General features: G+C 32.4%; 1 protein-coding gene across 1 annotated transcript; it reads right to left on the bottom strand.

Moving 5' to 3' along the window:
• Positions 1-10,785: 10,785 nt before the first annotated feature.
• Positions 10,786-14,873, bottom strand: LOC126708998 (serine/arginine-rich splicing factor SR45a-like). The gene is made up of 7 exons (XM_050409060.1): positions 14,703-14,873; positions 14,123-14,145; positions 13,930-14,022; positions 13,671-13,782; positions 12,628-12,777; positions 11,832-11,898; positions 10,786-11,129 (listed from the first exon to the last, which is right to left on the bottom strand). Exons 2-7 carry the CDS (start codon positions 14,143-14,145, stop codon positions 10,942-10,944), a joined length of 633 nt encoding a protein of 210 aa, XP_050265017.1. The 5' UTR covers positions 14,703-14,873; the 3' UTR covers positions 10,786-10,941.
• Positions 14,874-17,361: the final 2,488 nt, after the last annotated feature.

Here is a 17,361-nt window from a genome sequence, read left to right on the forward strand (position 1 = left end):
TCATTTGTTCATTTATAAGTACATTTTTTTAATTTCCTAACAGGAAACTTTTCAAGCATCTTTTTTGTTAGTGGTTTAATTTTAATGTTCACACATGCATGATTTTTTTGTTCGCATTTACCAAATTTATTTTAGTCTTGTGCAAACCCTTTAAAAATTATATGCTTTTATCAAATCTACGTAATTTGGAATGAATCTATTATTTTTATTCATTAACCTATAATTAATTTTCCTTAAAAAATACTTATCATTAATTTTTAATAAAATAAAAAACTTCATTCAAAGGCCACACCAGTGCACCACACGTTTTAACTTCAGTGTTACATTCTCGATCATTCATTTTCTACTTACACCACATGTTTTAAAATAAAAATTTATCATTTACTTCCTCAACCATTCATTTGTTAAATTCTCATAAGAGAGAGAGAGAGAGATCCTTCCCTTTCTTCTTGAGTGGTTGCATCATCTTCTGCCAAGGCTCTATGCTCTTATACTGATATTACAAATTTGCCATACCCACCAAAATAATTTTAGAGCGTTGACTTGTTGAGATTTTGTGCATGCAGCTCGGATTGGACTAGATCAGCTTCTTTGTCTTTTATTTATTTATTTAATGATTTGATTAGTTTAAAGATTGTGTTTTTGTGTTTTTATTTTGATTGTGCTTGAGTATAGAGATGTTTGAAATAAAAAGGATTTGGACTTAGTTGTGTTTGCAGTCATTGTGAAGGTTGGGTAAATTTGAGATATAAAGGATTTGGACTTAGTTGTGTCTATTGCCGTTGTGAAGGTTGAGTAAAAGTTGAATAATGCAATCGGCTGTGTTGAATTTTTTATTCCAGTTAATTATTTTGCTAATGAACAGTAGGTCTTCAAATCAATAGAGTTACTGTTCATTGAAAAAAAAAAATTGTCGTTTAGAGAGTCTATTGGAGTAACATTTTGTGGGTTTACTATAGGGTTTGTTGAAGATGCTCTAAAGACCTCTTCTTCTTTTTTTTGTTTGTTTGTGCTGAATAGCTCTAACTAGCCATGTTACCATTTTTCCATCTAAGGTGGAGGGTAAATGATACTTTTTCATTTTGCCCATCTTTTTTTTCTTTCAAAGGTCTGGTTAATGACATAAATATTGTGCGTGATATAAGTTTGTATGAATTTCAGTTTGTTAAAATGACATAAAATTTGGCAAATAGATTGTGTAGGGTCTCGTTTTGTAACAATCCCAAATTGGTATTGGGTTCAAACGTTAAAGGCCCAAGCAATAAATTTGTAGAGAGTGGGCTAAAAGGCTAGGCCTTGGTGAACGGACAACCATTAGTCATGGTGTTCAGAATAATCGCACAGAGGTGAGCTGTGATTATCCAAGAAGACATTCTCCTCGGCATGGCCTGGGTGGCTCCGGTTCTTGGCCTTGGTCCTAGTCCCCTTTTTGGACTGCTTCCTCCTCCTTTTATACTAGCTTTTCCCCTCTCTCGAACGTCCACGTGTAGGTTCAGTTTTATAGGGCTGATACTTGTCCCATCAGCCCATACCCAAAGTGGTTAGGGGCGGTTGTAAAAACTGAAAAGTATGGCTCTATCAGGCGCAGAGTACTTAATTGTAGTAATGACAGTCTTTCCCTTGTTCTTTGTCGCCACACTATTCAGGGGTCCTTTCCCCATTAATGCGGTCAGGACGTTTGTTGGCGCCTTCAATGCGGAGGTGACAGCTTTTCCTTGAACCGCTTCTACACTGTACCCCCGTGCGCGTCCTGCTGTACTCGCCCTTTCTTTTGTGAGTGCTTTGGGGGCTGTCTTTGATGGTGTGCTGTTCCTTCCTTCTAGGTTTTGGGATGCCGAGGACATGATCGTCCTCGGCTATATCTCTAGGCCATTTGGACTTTCATTGCATGTCCTCGGCAACGTCTCTCGTCGGCGCGGGCCTTGGGCCCTAATGTAAAGTGGGCCGGCTCGGCAACGTCTCTCCTCGGCGCGGACCTTGGACCCTAATGTAAAGTGGGCCGGGATCATAAATTCTCTGGCCCCACAGATTGAATTTGGCAAATAGAAAATCTATAGACACAAAAAATTTGATATTTATTGATATGACAAATTGTTATTTGTTAATAGTAAATAAAAAAGTAATCTATATATAAAATAATAGGTGAAGTAGAGAGAGTGTGAAATTAAATTCCAAAATAGAACTCTAATTTTGTGCCACGTGTCCAGATTGCAATTCCAAATTATGACTCTAATTGTGTGACATGTGTCTAGATTCATGTGAGAATTACACCAATTTCAATAATTTTGTGCCATGTGTCTAAAATTATTTGTTGGTGCCAAAAATTCCAATGTCCATTATGAATTAATCACTTGATTTGACTTGGACTTGCGGATAAGCATTATGGCCTCAATAATAATATTTACCAATCTTAATACAATATTTTCAATCTCAATATAGTATTTATGACTATATGATCTTGAAAGAAGAGAACGTTTAGGTCGATTCCCTTTGTATATCATCTATAATCATCATATATATATATATATATATATATACACACACATAACCAATTCTTTCTCTCACAAACAATTTTCAATTCAACCTATTCTAAATATCATTCTTCACCAGTTACAGAGTTTGAGTTCTCTTCCAAGGTTTACCTTTTCTCTGCAATATTTTTCTTTTTTTCTTTTTTTCTTTTTTATTTTTTTTAATGACATCTATCAGTTTGTATGTACACATCACTTTAATGTTTGCAATTAAGTGGTATTGGGTATTCCCGTTGCATAGCATGTGCGTAGGATATTCAAACCTTAGCTCGATTTAATGTTGAAGTGAAGAGTATTTTAATAATGAAGTTGGAATCATTAGTGGTATTACTGGCTTTTGATGGCTATTAACATCAATATCTTAATTTTGTACATACTCTTGGATGGGATAGTTTGATAGTTTGAACTTTGAAGTGGTTGTATTTTCTAAGAAAAATTAGTGTTTGCAAATAGGAAATAAGCGTGAACTTCAAACTCAGGAGCAGCAAGAAGAGAGGTGTGAGAATGTTTCCTGTGTTGGGTCAGAGTTGTTGTCCATTAGGAATTAAAAAACTACTCTCTTTTTTCCTAGACCAAAAGATGTATATAGGTACTTCATGTTTGTGCTACTTTTAAGATTTACTTTTTTGATATAATTGGAAGGCATTGTATATGAACTTCTTAAAGCAATTTTCTCTTCTCCTAAATGATGTTGTGGACATATTTTTGCTGAGATAAAGAGAGTGTGAAATTAAATTCCAAATTATAACTCTAATTTTGTGCCATGTGTCTAGAATCTGAAATTGAAATTGAATTTTGCGTCATGTGGCTAAATGTATGTGGGCTCATTCTCATTAAAATCACTTCTATGTATCGGGTCAAGTGAGTTACTGTGCTAATTAAGTTTTTTATTGATTTTGTAGTCAAACGTGAAAACCAAAGAGATTAATATTGGTGATAAGAACTTGGTTTGGGTACATTGCATAATTTCCAAAAAGATAGCAAAGCCAGAGTTTGCATCTTTGTTATAAATTGCTTACAAAGTTTGCATCTTTACATTTGCACTGAGTTTCGGATTAAAGTGCTTTCTTCTTGGTTCTGACACTGAGTTTTGTTCACTATTCACTTACAAAGTTTGCATCTTTACATTTGTTATAAATTGCTAATATGTGATTAGATGCACATTATGCCTAAAATTCACTAGCCTTATATTTGACTTTTTGTTCAGGTTTGGCACCTATAACAATGAAGAAAGCACTGCTGTGAATCGATGGATAATACTTTTTGCAAGCTAAAGGAACTTAGTGATCAATGGAATCTCACGCGAATTGGAGAGGACCCGGCTGTAGATGTCTGGATGGTAGATATGAGTCACTATGTTTTTAAAATGTTCAGTGAAGGGAAAGGTTATGAACAATGTAAATTTTCCGGATAGAGATTTATTATTTTATATTTACGCAAGTTTGGTCACCTTCTTGGAGTGGATCATTCCACCCTATCTTTCTATTGGAATTTTTTATTCAGATTGGTACAATTTAATTCGAAATTTTATTTGAATTTTCTTATTGTTTTTACTATCATATATTATCATTCCAATTGTTCAATTAGAATCTGAAATTGGAGTCCAATTTTACTATACACGTGTACAATCTAATTATTTTTAATTTTGCTGTCATGTGTAGAAGCCAATGAGATGAAATTAATAATACATTAAACACTCATGCTTTGGGAATCGGTAGTACCAATCTAAATCCATTGGACCTGCTTCGTGATAAAACAACTATGAAGGATGTATAAAAACACGCACAAACCCCTCTCTATAAAAAGAGATTGGAGAGAATTTATTTTATCAGCCATGGAACTTTAGAGGTTTTTTCTTCACACAAATGTCCATCATGTTACAAAATGACCCATCGTAAAACTATAAAATGAGTACAATTCTGAGGGGTTTTTTTTTTTTTTTTAATTTTAAATTTTTTAAGCTGCGAAAATTTCAATCACCAATAGAGATTGAAAATTCAAAAGCATGAATGGATCTTTTGGATAAACATTGTCACCAAGGTTCATCTTTCTGTGTAAAATATATATACTGCTAAGTTTTGTTAATGAAATTTTCTGGTTAATAATATGAATTTAGACTTAACTGAGTCTTTTAAACATGAATAAACTCATGATTAATAATATATTCATTCTCGTGCTACCGCACGGGGCTACATACTAGTGTCAATAATAGATCTCATTAAAAATCCATAAAAATTTACCAACTCAAATTGGTGTGAAAAAATAGTTTTTTTTTTTTTTTTTTTTTTTGGGTGTGTGTGTGTTGCAGCTTAATTATGTGAATGCTCAAGACATAGATGGTGTTCTCGTTATCCCCCAAATTAGCACTTCCTAGATTTTTGTCTAATCAAGTTTCCCATCATCATTGATTCTCAAAAAAAAAAAAAAGAGTTTCCCATCATTGCTACCAAACAGAAGCTTTTATTTACAACATTTGGGCACAGAGCAGGAGGGCATGGTTGTCATTTACAACTATCGAGCTCCAAGAGACAGCTACCATATTAGCCAAGCCGGTGACTTGCTAATGACCGGTTACTTAAAAAAGAGAAAGGGAGGGTGACGTACACGTGTCAGGGACACAGCTGTCGGATCTTATCCGAGCAAGAGTGTTGTTGTTGTTGTACAAATAAACAAATGAAAAAAAAAAGAAAAGAAAAAAAGAAACTGTTTGTTTCGCAGCATATATGGAAGAAAGAAGAAGCAAAGCAAAGAAAAGGAAATTGCGTAAATTTGAAATTTGATTTGAAATCCGGCCCATGCAGCTGGAGCGCACTTCTTAAAATCACAATTTTTAGGGATTTCAAAGGGGCTGGGCCCCCACATGGCTCCTATTCGTTGTTTTTCTTTTTTCTTTTTTTGGGGTGACTTTCTACTTTCCTTTCTCCTTGTTTTTTGGCTTTTTGATGGAGCTTCTTCCATATAATAGTATACAGTTTTGTCCCATGGTAAAAGCTTTGCCCTATTTATTTTATTTGTTTTTTTTTTTTTTTTTTGGATATAGTATACAGTTTTATTTGTTTGTTTTTATTTATGTATTACGGGGTCTGTTTGAGTTCTCTTATTTTACATTACCGACAATTGGATTTTGCACAAGTTTTGCATTTATGGATAACATTTATACTTAGGGGCGGTGTCATACTTTAGATTCGATTTTGTGATCTAATGATCTTTTATAGGTCAATAAAGCCACATGATAATTGTGCTGCATTGACCTTTAGTTTTTTTTTTTTTTTTTTTTAATAGTGGCATTCGCTTCTGGCTTTATCATCAGACTAAGACATTAATCAATTTTTTAGTGTAGGCGATTAAATCCCAAATATCTTATACAACTATGAAAGATTTTACCAGTTGAGTTAATTGGAACCCATCATTGACCTATAATTTTGTGACAACATTTAAATAAATTAGGCATAGATTTTGTTCTTTTATTATGAAATCACCATGATTAAAAGGGACCATGGACTGAAATCTTATCCATCGTACTCTGTAGTTTGTACATAAATTACTGTAACACAGATATAACATGACAATAAGAGGATGGCTTATGATAAATATAATTAGCTTGGGTTGGGCTTGATAAAAAGGGTAGTTAGATCATTAATGGAAATGTAAACTCATTTTTATCAATAGGTCAAACTTGAATATGTTTTAAATCCATGGGTTTGTAGACAATTTTATTATGAAATGTAATACTAAAATAATAAATAATGTGTAATTGAGTATTTAGGTGATGAAAAAAAAAAAATCAAAGAATTATGGATACCTACATCTATACATATATTAACCGGCAAAACTTAGAGAAAATCCAATTAGATTCTATAATTGAATTCAAATTTGTACCATATGTCCTAAGTTATTTATTTTTAGAGAGAGTTTTATTTCTTAATTTTTGAGTCAATTGTGGGATCATATTATAAATATCCATCCAAGTGAGTTATTGTGTACAAAAATTAAAGAGTTTAGAATTAATGAACATAAAAAAAAATTTAAAATTTGGCAATTTACATTTTTTACCTAATAATATTCTTACAAAACTTTTTAAAGAGTTAAAAAGAAGAAGAAGGAATGACTATCAATAATATTTAAATTATATGTAAAAATTTTATTATGCATCTTAATGTATATTTTTAAAATTTATCCATGTATATACATGAGGTTACAGGCTAGTTAATAATAAAAAAAGTGAATGATTCATACACACACATGTATACACAAAATTCAATGAATAATTAATAAATAAACTGTGTTTGTTTCAATATAAACTATTTTCAAGAAAATAATTTATTTTAAGATGTTTGATTATATATTTGGAATATAATAGTTTTGAGTATTCTGTAATTTCTAATAGTTTGTTTACTAGATTTGTTGTTATTATTATTATTATTATTATTTTTAAAAAGTTGAGACAAAAAGTTAACAGCTAGAAAATTTTAGCAAACAAACTGACACGTATGGTTGGTAGGGAAAATGAGTTATGCTAATGTCACATAAAATGACACGACTTGTGCTACAACTCACCATGTGGTGAGTTGTGAGTGATAGATGGGTGATGGTGAGTTCAAATTGAGACACCCTTTTACCACTCACAACTCGCCATGTAGGCGAGTTGTAGCACAAGTTGTGCCACTTTATGTGGCACTAGCATAACTCAAGGAAAATACTATAAAATATAACGTCGAACCACTACAATTATAATCTAAGTCTATCATTACACAACACACACATGGAGAGAGAGAGAGAGAGAGAGCTCACGAATGAAGTTTTACAAATTAGGGATTGTTTGGTATAGTAGTTTAAGCAACACTTTTCAGTTTTTAAACAACATTACACATATTTCCACACACTTTTTCATCCACACGTATTTATAAAAAATACAAATAACGTTACTAAAACAATGTTACCAAACAACTAAGCATGTTATAAAATTAAGTATGTTCTTAAAGTTTTATGGCTATTTTATGTCAAAACAAATGCCCCCCTAGGCTTAAAATTGTGATTGAGATGAACTATTCTTGAATTAGCTATATCAAGCCAAGTAATAGCTAGCAAACAAAATTAGGCTCGAAAGGGCTGGTTCTTTACATGAAACGAACTTGCCTAAAGATCATACCCCTATTATTTCAAAGCAGTAGTGTTGCTCATGAAAGAAGAGAGGGAAACAAAAAGTGGTCAGCAGTGGCTTGGCATGTCCATGAGGATGTGGAAAATCTAGCTGTTTTGCTAGAGGGGACACGGAGTCACGGACACTTGTTCTGATTGAAAGGTAGGTGCAGTACTACGATTTAATAGATATGTTTTATTTAGGCCCGCTTGATACTTAGTTTAAACAATAATTTTCAGATTTTTTGAAATATATATAGATAAAAATGTATGAAAATACGTATAATATTGTTTAAAACATAAAAATATATGTTTGAACACATGTACCAAACAGACCCTTATGAGTACTAGCTACTATTTTATTTGAAACTTACAATTGTGATAAAAAAAAAAAGTCATTTTATTAAAAGGGTCAGGTTGAGGACAAACATTAATCATTAATTTAAAAAAAAATTTTATGAAAAATTGAAAAAATTATCAAAAAAATTAATTATTTTTTATAGAAAATTATTGAATACTTTGAGAGTGCTATAAATGCGCACTCTTCTCCTCACATGAATTGTTAGTTTCACTATAAATTTAATTAGTAAGACCCGCAGTCATATGAAAATGAAAAATACATATTTATGATACTCCGAAAGTACCTAATAATTACTTTTTTTTTTCCCACAAAAAATTTCTTAAAATAGTTACTTAACATATACCAAAAAAGCATATGTTAGTTAGTAAAACCCTTATTAGAATTATCATTGTTATCAAGATGAATTTAAGTTATAAACATTGATTTGAATATTCTTCTTCCTCGAAAATATGGACAGAAGTGTCGCACTTGCCAGGAATTTACCTTGGCTTCCGGAAGGAACCGACGGGTTAACATCAGAAAAGCCTTTTCGTCTTTTCTGGGGGCACAAACCCATAGGAGTCTAAAAATATACCCTCCCATCCTATATAATATTTATTTGAGAGTTTATTTTCATAACAATCGGCACAACAAATTTCATTTTAGATTATTATCGATATTTGTTTTATGGTACATTAATCATAATTTATTTAAAAAAATTATGAAATTTTTTGTTTAGCTTAACTTAGTATCCGTTTGGATATTTGTAATTTTTGATAATTTATTTACATTATATTTATAAAAAATGTAATTTTTTATAACTTTTATGTTATATTTATGACAAAAAGCTAAAAACTAACACAAAAAGCAAAAAAGTAAAAAGCTTTTTGCATTTTTTCAAACACTCTTATTATATATATATATATATATATATATAACAACACACTCTTATTGTTATTTTCGATTGTTGTTTATAAAAAAATAAGTTGCACAAAATATATTCACGGGTCATTCGGAAAGAAAGGTAACCACAATATTTCTAAATATATTTACCAAAAAAAAAAAATTCAAAATATTCATACATTAAGAATTAGAGCATTCTCATTAAGAATGCTAAATATTTTAGCATTTACCATTTCAAAATCCTACTTTATCAATTTTAACATATCACTTTACAATCCACCAAACATCAAAACTTCTATTATTTTACCACTTCATTTAAATATTCTTTTTTATTCTTTCTTTTTATATTTTCAAATAACTACCATTAAACAAATATTTTTTTTGACAATCTTAAGAGCATTCTCACTAAGAATGCTAAATGATATAAATGCTAAATTTTAACATCAAATTTGTAAAAAGTACCAAAAAGCAAGCTACAACAAACATGCTAAAGTTAAAAAAAAATACAATCTGAGCTACAGTGAGCTTTCAAAGATGAAAGCTCACTGTAGCTCCAATCTTAAAAAAAAATATTATTATTTTAATGCTTGTAGTGGAAAAGGTGGTTTGTGTAGCTGTTTTTTTTATTATTTTAACGAGTAGTTTATATTATTTTAAACGAAATTGTAAAAAATAAAACTTTTGATATTGGGTGTATTGTAAAATAAGTTGTTAAAATTGATAAAGTAACTTTTTAAAATGCTAAGTACTAAATTTTTTGAGATAATTGATGAGAATGCTCTTACAGTGGGCTGCTAAATTAGCAGCCCACTATAGATAAATTGTAAAATAAATAAGATTTGAGCAGTCCACTGTCACTAAATTGCAAAATAAATAAGATTTAAAAATATTGATGGAGTATGCTTTTTAGTATTTATAGCATTTTGTATGTTAAATTTTAGTAGTTATAGCATTTGCCTTTCTTGATAAGAATGCTCTAATCATCATATAAGGAAGCCTGAACTCTGAAAAGCTTTTATGCGGGAGATGACATATTATCTTTGAATATTATTACCTGACCTCTGAATGCGCATGCGTCCTTGATCAACTCATCAACCTAAAGTTATTTTTCAATGAGAACTGCTATTTAATTTCAAACCATTGAATCAGTTGAAATATTACTTTAATTTTTACCGGGTGTCTCCCCAGAGAGAGAGAGAGAGAGAGAGGAAGAGAGCCAAAAGAAAAAACACAGAAAGTTCAGTTGTCTTATAATTCGATACAGAAACAGTGTGCTGTGCTACTGTCCAATTGAGTCACAGACTAACAGGTCCCCCCTCCCCAATACACTTGATTTTTTAGTTGATCCAATGGAAGAGGAAGCAAATCCCAGGTAGATGTTTTAACTTCCAAAGTACTAGTACTTTCAAATGCTCCAAAGGAGAAACTAATATTTGGATGAAAATCGGGTACACAGTCTAGGGACTTATACTACAGAGGCTGCTTCTAATTTGTCATCAAAGTTCCTTTAACAATTAGTAAGTCCTAAATTTGTTTAAAACTAAGGGCGCGTGAGATTAGTGAGTCCGCATCATAAACCTCTTTCAGTCAAAAAAATAGTTTAATACTACTAGTATTTTCATAATTATTGACACGACTTATTGCGTGTTGAGTATAATTAAAGTTGCGTTTCCCTAAAAAAGAAAAAAGGCAGTGCCAATAGTGGACCCGCTCCAATCACATTGTTTCGCTAGTGTTGCTCTTTAACAATAACGACTTTTCCTTGGCCCTATTACTGGTAAAGAGTATAAGATCATGTGTGTTTACCTATAATTTCAGTCACAAATTGGGGAAGAATCTATTACAATCAGCGATTAAAATGGAACAAGCAAATGATAGAAAGTATGATAGAACCACTTGTAAGGTACAACATGATACAAAGCATCCAGGAAGTTTAATTGAAAAGACAGTTCACAGTCCCACACTTAACAAGAAAAGCGAACACCGGGTTAATAACTGAGCAAATGCAGGGGAGTGGTTTGATTTGCTCTACCTGGCGTAGCCACTACCACCAGCTGACAAGGAGCGCTCTCTACGCCTCCTATGTGAATCATAATCATCTGTCCTCCTACCATATGGAGAGCGTGATCTTCCTCGCCGATCCCTTGAATAAGGATCCCTGTCTTGCCATCGGCGAGGTGAGTAGCTTCGAGAACGCCTACGACCCTGTCCTGCACCTTTTGGCCCCAATAAATACAAATAAACATAGATACAGGATTAGTCCACGAATTACACTTAGCATCACTGGAAAATAGAGAATATAAAAAATATTAAAATCTAATTAGCTTGATATGTGGGCCTAGTTAGTACTTCCATGCCAACTAAAAAGGAAAGAGCATGGTAGGGGAAGATGTGCATAATCAAACGACCGGGAGGACAAATGTCATTGCTGTGAAACTCAATCTTAAGACTTGATCAGGATAAAGTAAATAACTCAATGCTGAGGATCTGGGTCATTTTTGAATAGTTCATCCCCTCCAAAAACCAACTGATTTGGGTAGGGCTGGACCATGATGAAATACCCTAGGTGACCAACAGCTTCAGAAATTCATTTGATTGCTAGACCTACTGATAAAAAACCAATGTAATCAGAAATGTCCAAGTGTGCAATGGTGCATGCTCTGCTTTCTAACATAGGCCTCCATATGGTCCACCAAAATTGGAGATGTTTCAGCCTGGGGAGCAGAGCACAATAAGCTGACAAATCATACAGAAAGGCCAGCTACATTTTGTAGGTCAAGTATGATAGTTAAAGATCTGATTAGCCAAGTTTTCCTCAGTATATACAGTGTGCAGTGTGCAAGCTCAGTTTACAAAAAATTTGAGTGCAAAATAGCAAGCATCCCCCAGACAAGTGCAAGAGTTATTCCAGAATGTACCTCGCCTATTATCTCTCAATCCATGATACCTTCCTGGAGTTGGTGTCCTGCCACGCTTCCGTTTTGCCTGCATTTGTACACAATAGCGAAATACCATCATGGTAGATAAACAAGTCAACAGTAAAATGAGAAGAGTTATAGACCATAGTGCTTTCTAACACTGCAGTTTAAAATTGTTTGAAATTTCAAGAAGACAAATGGGAATTTCCCTCTAAAACAACAATGATAACCTGCACAAACACATGGTAACTGCAATGTACATTCTCATACTCATATTTTTAAGAGTTATACTGCTATCCTTGCCATTATGGGACGACTTAGCTACACACAGAAGGCTGAGATTTTTTTTTTTTCACCTTTATAAGCAAGATGGGACATCCACCTCCAAAGGATCAATCATTACAAGACTAACAATTTGGTGCACTCTGATTTGTTCATCATGTCTCTAGGGTATCTCAAGATTTATTGGAAAAAAACAAAAAGAAGATTAAAAAAACAACCAGGTCAGATACTGTTACTAACAAAGAACAGGAATGAAGGGCATGCAACCCTCTGCAAAATAGTCGAATTCGATTCGATGAGTTTTGAATGTCGATGCAGAACTCATGTCGTGAAGGGGTAGGTTCAACTGTTAAGAGCTTAGATTGTGAATTCGATGGAGCTACACAGACCAGACCTGCTGCCACAACTTATCAGGCAACATTTCCGAAGAAAAGGAACTCACAAAAGAAAATTATATGTAAATAATTTAGTCTCACTAAACAGTAGTGATTGATCCTTCAGAGCAAAAAAATACCTTTTCCACTGTGATCAAACGACCTTCAAGCACTGAACGATTCAAATACTTGATACAGCGCTCTGCATCTTCCATAGTTTCCATAGTGACAAAGCCAAAGCCACGGGATTCTCTGGTACGAGGATCTGTAACCAGATGGCACTCCAAAACCTGAGATCAAGATTGAGATGTAATTTTTTTTTAACTGTTCTCTAATAATGTAATTTAAAAGATGGTTGATATCTTCTTGAATTTGGAGTTATTCACTGATATACTCAAGGTGTTTCTTGTCCATAACTTATATTTGTTATTTTTCCAAACAAAGTAGTTTGATAAAAAGCAAATGAAGAAACATATAAAATTTAGTGATATAAAATGGCATCACTAACGGCTTAATTCCAAATCAGAATAGAAATGCTAGGTCTCTTTCTTTAGGAACAATAAGTTGATCCATTGATATGGAACATGATGACTGACTAGCTCCAGCAGTTGTCACGTGCATCTTCATAACATGGTGATAACCTCTTCATCTCGATCTTCTCTTCTTTTTCTTTTTCTATCCACATACATAACATATCAACTAATCAATATCCATACTCTTATGTGTTTAGAAAATCTTGTTATGAGGGCTCCTCTTAGGCTTATGACTACTTTAAAGTTCTTTTTTTTTTTTTTTTTTTTTTTTTTTTTTTTTTTTTTTTTTTTAAGTGCTTTAAAGTTCTTATGAGCAACAAAATTGCATTTGGCAAAACAAGGTTATTCGAAATAACAGAAGGGTCTTATTATTCTAAAAGCCCAGCACCTTGCATTGATTTCAAAATTTAAGCCTTTGAATGCGCTTTTAACTGTTCATTGAGGATTCACATATCTCAAGTTTAACAAAACAGTAGAGTCAAAACCCCCAAAATGTAGCCTCAAAAATCAAGTTGGATATAGGACACTTTTAATTGAGAATTTGGGCTCATTGTAAGTGTTTTTTTTGTAAGTTATTATTAATCAACCATGTCATATAGGGGCAAGTTATCCTATAAAAAATAATAAAACTTACATAAACAGAATCTTACCTTTCCTTCTTTGTTAAAATACTTCTCAAGATCACTGCTAGTAACCCTTGTGGACAATCCCGTTACATATAAGTTATTTCCGGGATTGGATGCATCTACAGAATCTTGACTCCTGGGAGCAAAAACACTAAACTTATCATATGAACATAATATGTTTGATAAAGCAAGCATTATATGTTATACAACATTCGTGTAAAGATGTGTCTATTTGAATGCACTCCTAAAGCTTGAACTAGATAAATTCATAACAACTGAATACCTGGACCGACTTCTCCTAGACCTTGACAATGATCGTGACCTTGACCGACGGCGTCTCCCAGGAGGCGAAACAGAGTCACGTGGCGATACAGACCTAATGGGTGCAAACAACAAAAGAGTTATATACATATAACTCGTATATAGAACCAAAATGTACTTAAAATGGGAGGGAAAATCATTGGAAAGAAACTAACCTTCCTTCCCTTGTGTATGACATCTACAACAAGTTCATGAAAATAACCCATATCAGAAAACCCTTCAATGTCACTGAATTTATATCAATAATTATAAGTTTGCACATGGGTGTCTATGCTAAGTCTACACACAATATGTATGTGCAGCTATGAATATACATACACATACATATACATATAAATATACATGCATGTGTGTCTATGTATGTAAAATCTACAATTGTTCTTCAGCTGCAACAACAACTTTCAGTTTATTTTATAGAAAAAAAGTTTCAGATACCAACACAAACTGAGTCATATGGAGGAACTATCAGATTCCATATTATGCAAAATTTACAGCTCTCTCTCTCTCTCTCTAAATCTAAATGGAACAGCATAGGTTTCACAAAATTATCGAAATAAAAAAAGAATAAGAGACAAATAGTCCTAAAAAGTAAACATAAAAATTAACCTAATTTTTGCTTTTGAAATTGAAACAAACTTATGTAATAGAAGAAAAACCGAATCAAAGTGGAAGCCCTAGGGTGAAGAAGAAAGATAATAATGAAAATCGGAGAGGGAATAAATAAAAAAAGCAGACCTTGGTAGGTGAATCGCTGAGTGAACTCGGAAGCCCTAACACTAACACAGCCACGGGGTCCAAAATCAGAAAGAGAGAGAGTGAGAGAGACGGAAAGCGTGTCTGTCTGAGTAGAAAGAAAGAGAATGAGAGAATCACTGAGCGCTTTTTTTTTCCTTTCTAAAATTGTTTATTGATGACGTATAGGGAAATTTTGGATATTTGGTCGGCATTTGGCAAAAATAATTTGTATAAAAACTGGATATCGAGTTTTTTTTTAATGGGAATAAAAAAATATCTACCCATTTAATTTTTAGAGCCATAAGTCCAACGTGTTTGTTTAGAGGCTTTTTAATTTTTAGGTAAAAATTAATAATTTATATATATTATAATTTAAAAATATACTTTTTTATCTTTTAAACAAATAAAAATGATAAACTTTAGAGATAAATAATAATAATAATTTATTTTTAGAAAGTGAAAGGAAAAAAATTCTAAATTTTAGGAATTCTCTATTTGAATTCAAAATGATAGTTGTTATTTGACATTTATAATCTTATTTTTAAATGAAGTTATCATTCATCAATGAGGGTATTTTTGAATCACATAAAAGTCCAGTTGAAATATATACTGGCCTTTCAGCACGCACGTTGTGCATATTTAAAAGCTCTTCTATTTTTTGAGTAAATGTTAATAATTTGCATTTATTATAATTTAGAAATATATATTTTTATTTTTCAAACAAATAAAAATGATAAATTTTAAAGATAAACAATAATTGTAAATTTTTTTTGAAAGTTGATATTGCTCCAAATCAGTAAGGTGGAATGGCCTGGTCTCGGTGGGCTACTGAAACGGTTGATGGCCTGCAAGGAAGAAAACGCGATCAAAGAGGAGACCGGAGAAGACCGGTCGAACCCCCTCCGATGGAGAAGTTAGACTCGTAGAGAAAGAAGTTCCAAGTGTTTTGGAAATTTGTCTGAGAGAAAATCTTATCTTTGTCGGGTTCAGACCGGTCTCTTATATAGGAAGCCTGGGACGGTTACTTGTCCAATAACCGTCCCAGGATTTGTGGAAACCAACAACTCCGGAGTTAACTACCTCAACGGATATAAAACTGTAACCGCTAATGGAAGTTAACTTATTCGAAGGGTTTGTTGAGATAGTTGCGGGTTTAGTCGAAAGTCTAAGTGTTGAGCTTTCGTCCGTCTGGCGTAGGACGGTTTGGTCGTCCAAGGATATCTAACGATTGCTCATGGACGAACCTAATGGACGATCATGTCTTTCATGGAAGACTTAATTTATGGAGTGGTGCTATTATTCATGGACGTTTCTTCTTCTTCTGGATAAATTCTGGGATCAACCTGCGTTGTAGGCTCTGGACGAGCAATTTGGACGAGCTGGAGATGGATTATTTTCCGCTTCTCTATCAAAAGTGAAGGGAAAAAAAATCCTAAATTTTAGGATTTCTTTTTTTAAATTCAAAATGAAATTTGTTATTTAACATTTATGACCATATTTCTAAATGAAGTTACTCTTCATTAATGAAGGTATTTTTAAACCACATAAAGTTTAGTTGAAAAAGAAGAATTCTATTGTGTGTATATACACACACGTGTGTTATTTTAAATTTGTTAATTTCATTTACTTTGGATTTTGTGCTTTGAGTTTAATTTTGTTATTATTATTATTCTTTTTTGGTTGGTTTTTTGAGACTTAATATGGGCGAAGTTAGAATATTACACACAAATGTGTAAATTGTAGTCATTATTAAATAATGACTTTAATTAGCTAAATGAAAACCCAATTAGTTAATGACTTTAATTAGACTTAATTCACAAAATGACTCTAAACCGATGATTTGATCTAGCTCAACTAGATTCCTACAAATTGGGTTGGCTTTTTATTTTTTATTTTATTTTTTAACTACTGTATGTTATATTGAATTGGGTTGGAAAATTTTCAATCCGAAAAAAGTCAAAGTTAGATTGAAAAATATCCCAAATCTAACCCTTACACACTTCTAAATGCAAACTAGAAATCTATTCTATCACTTATAAATAAGTTAAGAATATTTTACTTCGAAATTTTTTACAAGTTTAAATGTTGTTTTTACTTTCCCCCTTAAGAATTTTTTATCCTGAAATAAATGAAATCCAATAAGCCTAAGTCTTAAGTTCATCCTTAATAAGTATTATTTTTTATTTTTTATATTTTTTTATACAAGATAGAAATTCTACTTTAACCTAAACTAAGTATATATGTGTGTGAAGTTCTCTCCTAAAAACTTGAACCTCGGGCCTCGGCCCTTACTCTCCCCTCTCATGCCCCATAAACACTTATACTTGTGGAATGACCATCGTACTAAAGATGTATAGTGGTACCTTAATAAGTATTCTAACTTAACATAATTTGGTTGTTTCTAAAAAAAAAAAATAATAATAATTTGGTTCTCCAAAAAAAAACATAATGCAATTTAATAATGGAATGTAATGTAATTCTTATGACCATACTATCTCTTGAACGTGCTACATGCAATAAATGTCTCACAATACAGGACTCGTATACTTTGAGACACAATATAACAAGTGTATGAGATACATTCTCCTAATAATAAGGTTAACTAGATTAGAGTTTCAACAACAAAAAAACAAAAGGACGAATGGAAGTGCTTGAAATA

Source organism: Quercus robur, chromosome 12 (genome assembly GCF_932294415.1).
Source record: "Quercus robur chromosome 12, dhQueRobu3.1, whole genome shotgun sequence".
Classification (NCBI taxonomy): Eukaryota; Viridiplantae; Streptophyta; class Magnoliopsida; order Fagales; family Fagaceae; genus Quercus; species Quercus robur.

Coding starts and splice junctions, on each gene's coding strand:
- LOC126708998 (XM_050409060.1), bottom strand. CDS start 14,145: ATGTCATACACAAGGGAAGGAAG. Junction 14,023..14,122: donor TCATACACAAGGGAAGGAAG/GTTAGTTTCTTT, acceptor TGCACCCATTAG/GTCTGTATCGCCACGTGACT. Junction 13,783..13,929: donor TCTAGGAGAAGTCGGTCCAG/GTATTCAGTTGT, acceptor TTTTGCTCCCAG/GAGTCAAGATTCTGTAGATG.